The 14,251-nt window shown below is 43.6% G+C and overlaps 1 protein-coding gene across 23 annotated transcripts in view; it reads left to right on the top strand.

Moving 5' to 3' along the window:
* The window catches only part of LOC119458298 (uncharacterized), an 86,582-nt gene that overhangs the window by 21,445 nt on the left and 50,886 nt on the right, over nucleotides 1–14,251 (top strand). For 4 of the 23 annotated variants that reach the window (XM_049671032.1, XM_049671039.1, XM_049671034.1 and 1 more), the window contains one exon: nucleotides 2,376–2,459. The exons of the other annotated variants lie outside the window; for them this stretch is intronic. In XM_049671032.1, coding sequence (XP_049526989.1) covers nucleotides 2,376–2,459 — 84 coding nt within the window. The remainder of the gene's footprint in view (nucleotides 1–2,375; nucleotides 2,460–14,251) is intronic. 23 annotated transcript variants of the gene reach the window in all.

The following is a 14,251-nucleotide window of genomic DNA, read 5'->3' as shown; positions in this document are numbered from 1 at the left end:
TCATCTATTTTCACTGTGCTGGCTCGGCCCCATCGAAACCCTCTCCACTAGATCGTCATCCTATCCTCTTGTCAGCCAATTAGATAAGAAAAACCGCTGAGTGTAAACAATCTTATTGGTTTTGAAAGCGAGCAAAGGTGACCTATAAACGAGGAAAGTGTTTGATTCGGTTGTTGAGACAACGTTGCGGGTCACCGCCCGATGCTTGCATCGATGTTTACGTAAATTTGACGTCAGCAGTTTGGAATCAAAGCAGTTTTAAATCATTTTACGTTATAGCGCCCTAGGTCGAGAGCCATTAAGCCCAATTTTTACTTTATATAATATAAATTTTACTGGCTGGAAAAGCATTCATTGTGCACATTGGCTGTTAGAAGAGTAGTAAGCAGCAATTGTACAGTAAACATTGTTCACTGCGCGCTGCTCGTAATAATAGCCGCTATGTGAATTTTTGAGACTAGCATGACATTTGTAGACACTGAATTAAACCCTTAAAGCCGCAGTCACAAAGTGGCTGTGGAAATCAAGTTCTGAGGACGGGGTTAATATTTTTTTATTTCCAGAGACCGCCGCCGCATTTTATTGGGGGTGAAATGAAAAGAACAGAAACCCTTTCGTACATATCAAATACATGCTATTATAAAAATTAAAACAGAGCTGCCTCTCACTGCCCTCTTTTGGCGTCACCATAATCCGTTTGCTTTGCAACGTATTACGCCATAATGGTATTGCGAAGCACCCTTTCGATAACATTACCAGGACATTTTTCTTGTTGTTTACTTTGGGTCGTTGTGAGTAATCACTCATTGTGCAACGTTCCTCGTCATGCCTCCGTCCATGACAGAGTCGGTTTTATTTTTATAGTTGTTTCGCTTTGGGCATCATCCGTTCCCTCTGCTCTTACACATCGCATAGAGTTTAGCATAGCGCTTTGTATTCTATTCCAGATAGCGGTATTCAGAGTAGAGCAATATTTCCGTCTGGCAAGACACCTTCCAGTCGGTCAGTTGACCAATTAGGTTGTTTGCTAGACTCACCTGGCACCCTTTAAGTAAGAGAAGTGTCCGGTGGTGGGACTTAAACCAGGTTCAAGCACTGTATTGCTTGAACGCTTAATCAATTGGGCCACAGACCCATTCGCGGAACGTGTCCACAACAACCTTACAACTTCCACGGCCTGGCTGGAACGCAGGCGCTGTGCACGCTTCTGTCAAGTAAGTTAGTATTTCGAAACGGTCGGCGTGTGCTACGTATCCCGCAGCAACACGTCACATCTACGGATTGCAGCGCACCCTGTTCTCCCACCCTTCCTCTAAGCCAGCAAATGTTTTGAGGCACTCTGTGATATTGAACCGCCTTTTCAATCAGCCCCCAGTACAACCAATCTTTTACGCTAGGGCTCTGCATGGCCTTCGTAGCACTTTGATTTGTCCTGGCATCTAAGGGTAGCTTTCTTGCACCACAGTAATAGCGATAAAAAAAAGCAATAAGGCTGAGATATATATTGGAACGATAGTGTAAAGCTCAGGTTATCTCGATGTTAACCATTCATCGTACTAAATGTCATTGTCCTGCGTTTACGTGCCACAGATCTCCCTGCAGTAAACGTGCTGCAACAGACTACTGCTGCTGAACTATCAAGAAGAATGCAGTAGCGGCGCGTATATTTTAATCGTGTATGCCAATTTAACGTAATGATATAATGACCGTGATGAGCGACGTTCTGCGAGAGCTACAATATAGCGATTAAGAGCAAGTGACTATGTATGAAGCCTATAAACGGCGTATTGAATAAACTGGCGCAATAGCGCTTTAGATACGAAATTCCCATAGTTCTGCGCAAATAAAGTGGGGTATGTTTGGACGTATATTTGAACTATTCAATTTAACAACTATCCAAATGGTGATCTGGTCATATTCTTTGACAGGGTGTATCTCCATATTTTGTATGACTGCCTTCTGCGCGTACGCTGAGTGGGCGTTTGCTTTTTATTCACTATTACCTTGACTAAGTTCATGAATAAGGTAGACTTCGTTGTCAAGCAGTAGCTACGCGTTTTGGTGACCTTCATAGATAGCTTTACCATCTTCAATCTGTTTATTTTTGCGAACTATTGCCATGCTTCAATGAGAACATGTTCAGTAAACAGGATATAGCACATACACTTTCTTTCCTTTGGGCCAATATATTTTGTGTGTACGTAGCGTTCATCGAGGCTTTCACAAATTAAATATTCGCACTGATAAAAGACAAGAGCAGCTGTTGCGGCATTGTGAAGGCAGAATGTTTCCATTTTTACTACACTTTACATGACATTACAAAACTTGCTATCTGCAGTAGGATGCACTAAGTCAAAATTTTACTACAATTTCAGGCATTCCGTACAATCAGACGGAAAATGTTGTGTATCTGAGTACGAAGTTAAGGTGTGCTGTGATTAAGGTTACGACACTTCCCGGTGAGTCATATACGATTTTTTTTCTTTCTTTCTTTGTAAAGTAAACGTCTGCAAAAAATACCTTGGAGTCACATTATTGGAAGACTATTCTTACAGACTACTTCGTGCTTTCTAGTTTTTTTTCTGCTACATTTCCTGTTCCTACTACATTTAATTTCAAAAATAAAATAATACTTAGATGACAATATTCGACCCATAGGTTGTCTACAGATACCAGTCCATTTCGCCCATTTATATAACTTCACAGAAACCACGAATTGAAATTTTGTTTGACTGACCTTAACCCAAAAACATGCTTTGCATATTTACGAGAGGCACCGCCTCCCGCATTTTTAGCTATATCGCACGAGAACACTATAAAAATAAGCCAGTTTCATGCTTGTGAAGTTTGGTGAAACTGCGGAGCTCTGCAAGTGTGGGTGTATAGCGTAGTAGGTATGACGCTCGCCTTCGGACTGTGAGTAGCCAGATTTAAGCCCCGCCTCTCTCTCTTTTTCTTTCTCTCTCTCTTTCTCTCTATCTGTGTTTCTCTTTCTCTCTCTCTCTCTTACTCTCATTTTATATTTATGTCGCCCACAGCAAGTAGTGTTACAATCGTTGGTACAAAGCAATTATATGGTTCCTAAAAATGCATGTTCTGCAAGCATGGCTGTATAGCTTAGTGGTTATGACGCTCGCCGTCGGACCGTGGGTACCTGGGCTCGAATACCACCTCGCGAAGAAGGGAATATCGCATCAGACGACTTTTGCACAGGAGATTGCTTAGTGCACTTGAGAGCCCTTCTGACGGTCTCACTGATTAACGCCGCTTTAAGGCTCTAAAATTACGCGTGATGGACGCTCGTGCGATATACAGGTGTAGCTAAAAATGCGGGAGGCTGTAGCTCGCGACCTACGGCGGAGATGTATAATAACAACCTGTAAAAGGTGACATTAGCTTTGTGCCATATATGAGAAACATAAGGCTCGATTTCTACTCAATACTATCATTCCTTTTAACTTTAGTGCGAGACAAATAATCTCGCAGTGATATCGGTAGTAATCCGTGCCTTGCGTTCGTGTCATCCGTAGTGTCCTTTCAAATCTGTTGCCATCATACCTACCACTTAATGTTCGTCCCTAAGACCGCATTGTTGTGAAGGAGCTACAACATAAACATACTTACAGGACAAAGAAATTGTGCGCACACAATGTGTAGCTACAAATGTGAGATTAATTTGCATAGGTCCCACAACGAAATCTACAAAAAAATCACAGCATATCCACGGGGTGAATGATGATGAGTGGGCGAAGCTCCGGAGGGAATCATCGGATCTCCTGCTTAAGGGGACGCTAGCACAAACGCGTTAGAAACGTGCAGTACTCTCTAGTAAGGGGGAGCGGCCACAGCGTCTTACGCAGCCATTTACACATGCCGGAACGTGCACCGCGTTTGCCGACGCCATCACATGACTGCCGAGAGAGCATACCCCCCCCCGTATTCATAAACGCTCCTCGACTTGAACTTGACTTGCCACCGTCTTGGGCAGCGCGTTCGAAACGCGTTGAAGGTAAGGCGGAGAGGCCACAGCGTCTTACACCAGCTCCTTACAGGGGCCGTAACGCGCTAGCACAAACGCATTAGAAACGCGCTAGAAACGGGGCCTTTCGTTAATGTTGGGTATTTATTGCCATCGTGGTGCGTGTGTCTATGTGCGCTTCGTGGCGTAGTGGTTAGCGCCGCGCGTTCGGAAGCGATGGGTCTCTGGTTCGATTGCGCGCTACGGACACAACTTTCGGAATTTTTTTTTCATAAAACGCCGGAAGCGTTCTCCGGAAGCCGGAAGCTGGTTTCCGGAACCGGAAGCAGAACCGAAAGCGGAACCAGAAGTGGAACCGGAAGTGGAACCGGAACCGGAAGTCGGCTTCCGGTTATACTATACGTATACATATATATGTATATATGGGTATACATACATATCACACAACGCCATCTATTGAGCAATTCATAAAACTAGACGTGGCTACCTACTACGACGGGGACGAACGGGTGCCGCTATAAGGAGCTTCGCCCCTAAAAGTGGCTATTAAAGGTAAAGGCACGGACCATGACATCGCACGGAACTGACAACGAAACAGTTTAGGATACGCGAATGTATGAAGCCAGTTTCCGAAGCAACAAGAGTAATCGAAACGTTGCTTAGTATATGCCTGGCCTTTATGTTTCATCGAGAGCGCTTATAGGACTTCGCCAGCTGTTAGGTTCCCACTCTTCCCTACACACTAAACATTTTAACACCCTTAAGGGTGTAAATCAGTTTGTCGCCAGACGGACACCCTAAGGGTGCTGTTTCCTACACCCTACAGTTGGGGTGCTATTATAGCACCCTAGAGGAAGGGTGTCCAGCAAAAATTGTGAAGGGTGTTAGGGTGTTAGTCCTCATTAACACCCATTTTCATAGGTGTTGAAAGGGTGTACACCCTTTATTTCTACAGTATAGGGAAGGCAGGCTCAGCTGTACATACCTTGAATTATGACTATATGGAGCGATCCAGGCATAACTCGTGTGTGCCAGAAGGTTCAAGTTCAGCTACCAAGCACGGCGTCCGATAGCCAAGTTTGAAGTTTCGATAGGCGTACACAACATTTATATGTGTGGATGACAATAAATATTAGTAATTCAGGGCCAAACCTGTCTTCACTGCACAAATGCAACCTAGCAAACTATAACTTCTGAGCGTGTATATCTACATCAATGATTATTACGCTTTACATATCCATATAAAATGTAATACGAACCAGCAAGACATATATGAAACTGCATTTTCAAGGAAAGTAAATATATTTATTCCATGCTAGAATACATAACTACATAATACATACATAACAACCTAAAATGTGCAATCACCAAATACATTTGTAAGTACATGAAAATTTACATTTCCTACAAAAATGTTTTTTTAAATATAACTGATCAAATCTGTCTATATACAGGGTGTTTCAGTTAACTTGGGACAAACTTTAAAATATGCAAATGCTCCGTAGGTGGACAGAACTAAAGTAATATTGTTTGCCGTCGCTTGGGGATACTCAGACTATATTTTGTACTCCGCCTAATTAGACTTAATTATTTATTCAACTTCTCAACTATTATAATTAGATGACAAGTGTCAATTAGAAGATTGTATAGAGCAACATGAGAAACTCCCGATACAGCTTTCTGTTGCTCAATACGTGCAACACAAAAGTGTTTTTCCGAGCGTGAAAGATGCCCGCGAATACACATAAAGTGCCTCGAGCGGCCAGTCGGACGAAAATTTTGCGTATATTCACGGGCTTCTTTCACGCTCAGAAAAACCATTTTATGTTGCACATATTGAGCAACAGAAAGCTGTATTGGGAGGTTTTCATGTTGCTCTACAATTTACTCATTGACACTTTTCATCTAATTATAATTGAGAAGTTGAATAAATAATTAGGTCTAATCGAATTAGGCCGAGTACAACAAATAGTCTGAGTATCTCCAAGCGACGGCGAACAACATTACCTTGGTTCTGTCCAGCTACGTAGCATTTGCATTTATTTAATGTTTAGCATAAGTTAACTGAAACAACCTGTATATATGGTAACCCTAAAACAGCCTGTTTGGTGCCACTTAAAGAAATAAATTTTCAATATTAAATTTCAGGTACAAAAATTCTAGTTTTGGTGGCCTTGAAAAAAATATATATATTGCAAAGGTCAATTAGGGAAGTAGAGCACGCACACAAGAAACACACCCTCTTATTTTGTACACCAATGTCATGGCAAATCATTGTGAAAAGCTGATTTGGAAAGTCGATATAAAGCTTGACTGGCGCACATTTTTGATATACTGAAACACCGTATGTTTCACACATGAACTTGCTTTAAATAAGGTTTGATCCAGGAGCATCAAGATGAATTTTCGCTCCTCAACAAGATTCCTTGAGCAAGAAAATTTTTTCTCACCTAAATCATTTTTTTCCAAATGTAAATAGAGTTCTCTGAGCTAAAAATGCTGTGTAGCAGATTTTCCGATTACAATTATGGTTTCCTTAAATTTTGTAATGCGAAGGCAATGCATGGTCTGTTATAAAATATGTTGCTTGAAAATGTTTTTTTTCTACTGCAAGACAGCCTAAATATGCCAGATTTATTACTGTTTAGGTGCGAAGTGCCGTATCAATGTCGGCCTTATAAAAACAAACCACTGTTCATTAAGGTACTCTACTGGCCACATGCGGATGATACATTGCCAATTTCTAAATTATTTGTACTTGGTGCGATAATGGAAGATTAGGGCTTGTACATAAATGAGCAAATAATGTTTATTAAATCAGCCATACTCTGGTTATTGAATGAAGCTTCAAATGTGAGTTCACATTTTTTAAACACAGGCCATCATGCATCAGCCAGTAATGCATAAATAAATGTTAAACATCATGCTTAATATTTTCCAACAAGAAATGATTGTATCAAACAGTATAAAAGTATTAAACAGCATATATTAGTTGCTTCAAATTAGAATAATGTGTATACATTTGAGCTGCAAAATCCTAATCTATGCAGGAAATCACCTTTAGCTTTCATAAAAGCGAGAATACTGTTCACGGTTAACCACAAGGAACAGGGACTCCATTGTCTGAGCATCTTGACCATAAGTGCAGGAGATGGCTGTGCTGAAATCCTGCTTCCTGCATTAGCAAAATAACAGAATCATGAGAGTTGACTCTACATTTCATTACGATCCTATACACTGCGGGGAATTTGATAAGGCAACAAGCTTCTGAAAACAACACCCCTAATTATTGTGACCGAACACAAGGCACAGCTCAATTGGGCAAAAGTTCCAGTTTTCAAATTTAGAAACCGCGATCACTAAGTCATCGTGAATACAAAATGGCATAGAAGCAAAAATGAATATACAGTAGCCTTTTCACTATGGAAAATAAGAGCATAAAATGTAGACTCTACCAACGACATCTCTTAGCAATGGGCATTTCTCCAGGAGCATGGATGTGACCGCAATATAAAACTCACAATATAAAATCTGTAATGTAGTTGTGCATTACACTTCAGAAGCACTGCAGCAGAAGACTTCATGGGAGATCACACAATAAGACTGCTGTGCTCAAGGAATGAGAATTGTTTTGAATGCAACATTTATACACTCCGAGACGAAGAGCACTATTGTACAGAGAGAGTGCACAACAGACGAAAATGACGAAACCCCCAACTGCATTCTCACCTGCCCTGCATTACAGTAGCAAAGCAGTACTTGCATCTAGCTCAACAATGTCCAACTCTCCACTGTAGTCTATAAGGCCTTTTCTGTATACATAGTTATTTATTTATTGTTGTATATTTCTTTACTGACTGAGTAAGAATCAGTGTTTCAGCACATTTCCCTGGAAAATATAGAACGTCCTGCCAACTATTTTTTGCCCTTGTTAGCTAGGCAATATGCTGACAAGTACTATTCCCTTATTTATACTTACAATCCTTCCTGATGCTCCGAATTTCTACTTCGTGCTCTGAACTGTGACGTACGTCCTTCTACTCAGTTTATGTTGGCTTCCTACAATTTACGTGGTCCTTCATATTGTAGCTGCTCAACTAGAGCCTAAAATTTCCTGCTGTCTCCTAAAAGCACCATCTTTATTGGACAACATATCCTACGTTTCCCCCTCACTGTGGGGGAGTTTATGTAAGTGCTGACCTATTTACTAGACCGCAGTGCCACAACTATTTCTCATCCTGTGTTGCCACTACATGCATGAGTCACAATGGCTGCAAATTGGCTCCCTGCCCCACCCTCTCCGATTCCAGGTCACTCTCTCTCCTAAATGAACCTGGAGAATATCCAAAAGCATTGCATCCACGTGAAAAGTGCTCCTGTTAATCTTTTTTTTTCTCTTCTCCTGTAACGACTGTGTTAAATCAAACATGCTAGCGAATTTCATGAGCAGCTCAGTAAACGAAATAGGCACATGGTTTGCTGAAAAGAGGTTTTCAACCACCATAAGAAGCCACGGTTTCTTGCAATTTCATCAATTCCCTTGCAGTCTTGATAGCAATCTAGCACATTTTTATTTTGATACTGTTTTCAAAACAATAACAGCCGAAATTTTGAGGTTGTGATAATTATGTGATAATTAAAGGTAGAGGAGTTTGACGCAATGAGCAAATAAGAATTGCATTGCAGAGGGTAAACAAATACTCCTTTCCCACAAATAAATTGGTAGGAGGAGGGTAACTTGAAATGAGCGCTGAATGCACAATACAGAATATGATGCTGAAATGCTCCAATCTCTGAATATCCTTGCACAAAAGAAAAACTTCATTATGAAAGACAATGATGAAATTGCAAGTATATACTTCATAGTCGTCATATCTGCAATGTGCACTGTGCCATCGGCAATATCTAAAAACTGCATACACACAACTGCACAAAATATGAACCTAAGGCTATCAAAGGAGCCTCACAGTATTAAATGAAAACTTGTTTCAGAATATTCGACTACATGCCTATATGTACTTACAATGTTGTCTTGTCTGAAGGCAAACATAAGTGGCTTGCCCCTGATGGGTTTCTGATGGAGAGCACAAAGGCTGCGAATTGTGAGGCTGTCATCTGGATGACCTGCAAGAAATGACATTTTTAGTTCCACATTAAAAAATGCTACCAGAACGAGAGACAACATCACTGGCAATAAAGGTGATTTTGGTTGGCAAGAGAAAAATCAAAGTATGGACTTGGTACAGCTTACTGAGAAAAAAAAAAGCCTCATACCACAGATGTTGTAGTGAAAGTTCATTGCATTGAAATTTCCACACACATATACGTTTGCCTGCTCATACACTGTTGCCAGTGCTGTGCCAGCGGTATTTCTATTGTTTAATATTTCTTTTAGTGCTCACTAAGTTTATTACCAGCTATGAAAGCGGCTAAGTTGAATGTAATGAGTAATCTTAGTGCCACATTGCAAATATATACTCGATCACACTAGTGACTTGGGCTACTATGTTGGCTATAAATAGTGTGAATGAAGCAAATTTGATTAATTATTGTTTCCTTGCCTTTTCTGGCCAAACAGCACCAGAGAGTTGCACAATTCAGTGGCAAATCCGTGGTAAATGCAAGAGAATGCGTTAGAATGTCGCAACTCCTTGCAGGTCTCAAATCCATTATTTAAACCATGTTCACCACATTTGCAAAGTGTTGTCCAACAAGTCACTTCACACAAGTCCTGCCCTTTCGAGGAGCGAAGTCTTACACACCCACACGCACACCTGCACCACATTACTCGCTTTCAACAATTTACACACACACATACACTTTTTTTACACTTTGACACTCCTACTGAGAAAGCATTAAATAATTTATTGGACTCACTGCAACCTTCTCAATTAACCCTACAGCTCAATCAAACACATTCTCGAGTCCGAGGGCATGCCTTATATATTCCATTTTTACGAATTATAATTGGGCTATAGAGGACAATTTTCGAAGGGCATGAGAACCACCCCAGAGAGACCTAAATCTTAGCACTTCATATGTTCAGTAAAAGCTGCTTAAACCAATTGCTATATGCGGAATATCGCAAATAACCAGCTATTCACAATTTAAGCAGTTGTCTCCTTGAATTCGGGAGTGTTACGTGTCAAAACGACAATTTGATTAATTAGACGAATATCGAGCAAGTATGGCGGAGCGCGTCAGAAAGCGTGCCAAACGCTTGCAAAAGCAGTCGCGGTTGGAAGGATTCTTTACGGGGCACCCGTGTACGAATTATCTGAACGAGACCTTGGCGACATCGAAAAGTTACACAGGGCCACCCTCCGTACTATCACTGGGCTACCGAAGCAAACGAGGAACGAGGACCTGCTCAAGCTGGTAGCGATTCTACCCATACGGGACATAATCAATGAAGCACGAATTCGAATGCGATCCCGGTGGAAAACACGACTCAGGGAAAACAGATCATCGCATGGGATAAACAAGTCCATGCGAAGCCAGAGCCCGCGGAAGCGACCATAACGCCACCATGGGAAGCACCACTGGGCATACGGAGGCCACAACGCCCTATCGCCAGACGAAACGCAGAAGCTAGACAAATATTTGAAAAGAGATTAGAACTAAGAACGCCGCAGCACACCATTGACATCTACACGGACGCTGCAATCAAAAACGACATGGCAAGCATGGCCTGGGTTAGCACATCTGCACCCCAACACAATGGCTATCACACATGTCAGCTTCCCGGGGGTGCAACCTTGGACGCAGAACTCTTAGCTATATGGGGAGCGGTCTACACCATTCCCATTGACATGGGAGACATTGTAGAGCAGAATGTGCGAAATAATTATCGGATCCTGACTCGTACGAAGCGGTGGCCGAATTAACGGTGCCTACGACAGATGATGCTGTGGCCAACGACACCAGAAAAATGCTAAAGAGAATACAGGACAACGGGACAAATGTTGAAATCATATGGACACCGGGGCACACCGGCACGGATGGGGGAAACGCAGCCGCTCACGCAGTTGCCGCGCAAGCGAGTGGGCTTGATTACACGTACAGCTCCCCACACTCCATTTCCTCGCCAACCCCGCTGACCAAAATCCATACCTAAAGATATTGGCCGAAGGCTCTCCTAGCAGAGCACTGATGCATTACATTCGCACTAAAATAAAAGCAGATAGTAAACGGAGACTATTAGAAGCTACACCAGTACATGTGTTTGATAACGGCGGCCTTACTCGCACGGAAGAGGTTTTTTTGAACAAGGTTATGGCCAATGCTGCATACACACCACACATACTTGAGAAATGGCACCAAACCAGACAAGCTACGACTGCGAACACTTATACCCGATGCACACATTGTCAGGAGTCATGCAGAGCAGACTTGCAACACCTCATTTGGAAGTGTGCAGCTTTTTCACAAGGGAGATCCAATATTCAACATTTACTGCACGAAGACATTAGAATGCTAGGAATTGAAATACAGACTAACCCTGAAACACAGAAAGTCATTGCGACATATGGCAGACAAAGTGGCTTGTTTCGAGTAGTGTAGAAGGGGTCGACTAGCCCGTGCGAGAGCGGCGGAAGTGAACATGCACCTGAGTCTGCATAAAGCGGGAGATCAAAGACTGAGATGAAGATGTGCCCCAGGCAACAATCCGGGAACCCACATTCCTTTCCCACCTAATCCCCAACAGCGGCCTAGAGCCGTCCCCTTCAATAAAATAAAGGCTTTATTCATTAAGGAGCACGGGATGGCGGGTGACTCCGGATTGATCCTGATCCCTATGGGTTTTTCAACGTGCCCCCAATGCACGGGACACTGGCGTTTTTGCATTTGTAGGCAAAACATTTTTTGTGCGGGCGAAAAGGGCGGCAGCATTTCGCCCGCCGCCGCCTCATCAGCAGTTGCCTACTTCAAGGAAATGTGGGCTAACCGAAGGTACACGTTTCACGATCGAAATTAGTGTAATCATGAAACACACTTTCCGGATTTCTGATTCATGTATTTATGCTGTTGATGAAACGTTTATTTCACAATAACAATCAAGGAACTGGATTCATCAGGGTAGAGGGGGGAAAAAGGAGGAAACTTACACCTTCCACTGGTCCTCCGGCGCCTCCATATATTCCAGAGTGGCTCGACACCAAACTCGGTTTTCAAGGCGGAGACAGCCGCTGCACCAATTTTGAAGGTTTATTGCGTGTAAAACTACCGACTTTATTCAATACACACACACACACACACACAAGCACGCGCGCGCACGCACATACATAGCACTCACAAAACACGCACGCACGCACGCGCAAGCACATAGAGACCCGCATACAAGCACGCGCACTCGCAAAGCGCTCACAAAACACGTGCGCGCGCGCGCACGCACACACGCTAAGTACTCACAAAACACGCACGAACGAACGCACGCGCAAGCACATAGAGACCCACATACAAGCACGCGCGCACAAGCAAAACGCTCGCAGAGCAGCAACGCGCGCGCGCGCACGCACACATGCAAAGCACTCACACAACAGGCACGCGCGCACATACAAAGCGCTCACAAAACACCCACGAACGCACGCACGCGCAAGCACATAGAGACCCGCATACAAGCACGCGCGCGCGCGCATTCACACATACAAAACATTCAAAAAACATGCACGAACGCACGTAAACAGCGCTCAGAAAAATGCACGGACGCACGCACGCACACGTAAAGCGCTTACAAAACACGTACGCGCGCGCTAACACACACCACACACACACACAAACGGAGAGAGAAAGATAGCCCAAAACACGCTGAAGAAGGAGTCCGGCAAGCAGCAGCAGCAGCAGTACGCGGGCGCGCGAGGGAGAGCCAATATTGCGCCGGTACTTTCGAAAGGCGAAGCCAGTCGTCACTTCTTCTTCTACTCGACACAAATACGAACGACCATGTTATTAGCCGCGCTGAACTCGCAAGAACCCCACATTTCCGATAGTTCAAGCGCTCAGAAACAAAGCGGAGATTATGCAAGCGCACCACGCCCGACGTGGCCACAGAAACGTTAGTCACACGGGGGCAATCGAGGTAGCCATCTTGCTAGTCACACGGGGGCAATCGAGGTAGCCATCTTGCCGTAGTACTGCGTGCAACTGCTTTTGCGCTTACATTAGTGAAATATGCTATCGGATCACAATGAGATACTTCTACAGCCAACAATAACACGTAATCAAATAAAGAAACACCAAATGAACGGACACTTGCCTGAAACTTTCCATACTGACAGTAGTATACCGACCGCCGACACCGGGCACGTTGCAACTGCTCGTATCTGCTTCCGTGGATCCATCTTCCAGCGCGTGCCAAGGCTTTAAGTTGAGGTGGGGCACGATTAATACATAACGCACGGACTACGTCTCTGATTAGACCGCACATAAAACCAATCACACGTTTAAAATTATTTCCCAGAGCGCGAGACGCGGACACAAGACAAAAAAGAGACAACGCATCTTTAAAGCAAGAGTCGATGAGGTGACGTAGCAGCTTCCGCCTTCCCACCCTGCCGCGCGCCGGGTTGTCTAGGCAACGGTAAAGCGTCGTAGCGTCAGTTCCGGTCGCTTTTCAGTCGGGAGGTTGCAGCCGCGTAAATCGCGCTGCGCCGAACTCAGTCGAACTATAAAAATTATCTGCCGTTGCCCCTTTATTCTCACAGCTTTGCTTGTTGGCGTGGCCACGTGCTTGCTGCCACTTCGTTGTGGTCTCTAGCTGTACCGGTGAGCTGGGAGTGGCGAATACGTTTCGTGTCGAGCGTTATGTTTTTTTTTTGTTTTTTTTTTGTTTTTTTTTACGATGTCTGGGCTGCATGACTTTGAGTGCATCGCAGAAATCTTGACCGTGAGTGAGTCGGTCAGCGCGCTTCTACAGGTACGATCAAAATACCAGCTGCGTCCGATCAAGGAGACCATGCCAGGTCACAGCATAAAGTTTCAGCGAGATCGTGGCTCGATAAGAGCGCTACATTATTGGTCGTGCCACGTGTGAGGCGCAAGCATTCACATCACTCGTGGCGTCTGCCAAGAGGAGTGACAGTTGTGCTCTTCCGCAGTACATGTTTCGGTTTTCCATATTTCCATAGTCCGAAATTCATTACACTGAAGCATTAGCGGCATCAGTTCTTGGCATTCAAAGAACCATTTATGAACTATGTCGATGATGGGCTTGAATTACGTAAGCAGGATTGTCTGACTTGGTTGGTTGACAAGTGAATTAGTAATTTTTGC

This window comes from Dermacentor silvarum, chromosome 7 (genome assembly GCF_013339745.2).
Source record: "Dermacentor silvarum isolate Dsil-2018 chromosome 7, BIME_Dsil_1.4, whole genome shotgun sequence".
Classification (NCBI taxonomy): domain Eukaryota; kingdom Metazoa; phylum Arthropoda; class Arachnida; order Ixodida; family Ixodidae; genus Dermacentor; species Dermacentor silvarum.
The sequence above is the reverse complement of the archived record's forward strand: the minus strand, read 5'-3'. Positions and strand labels throughout refer to the sequence as shown.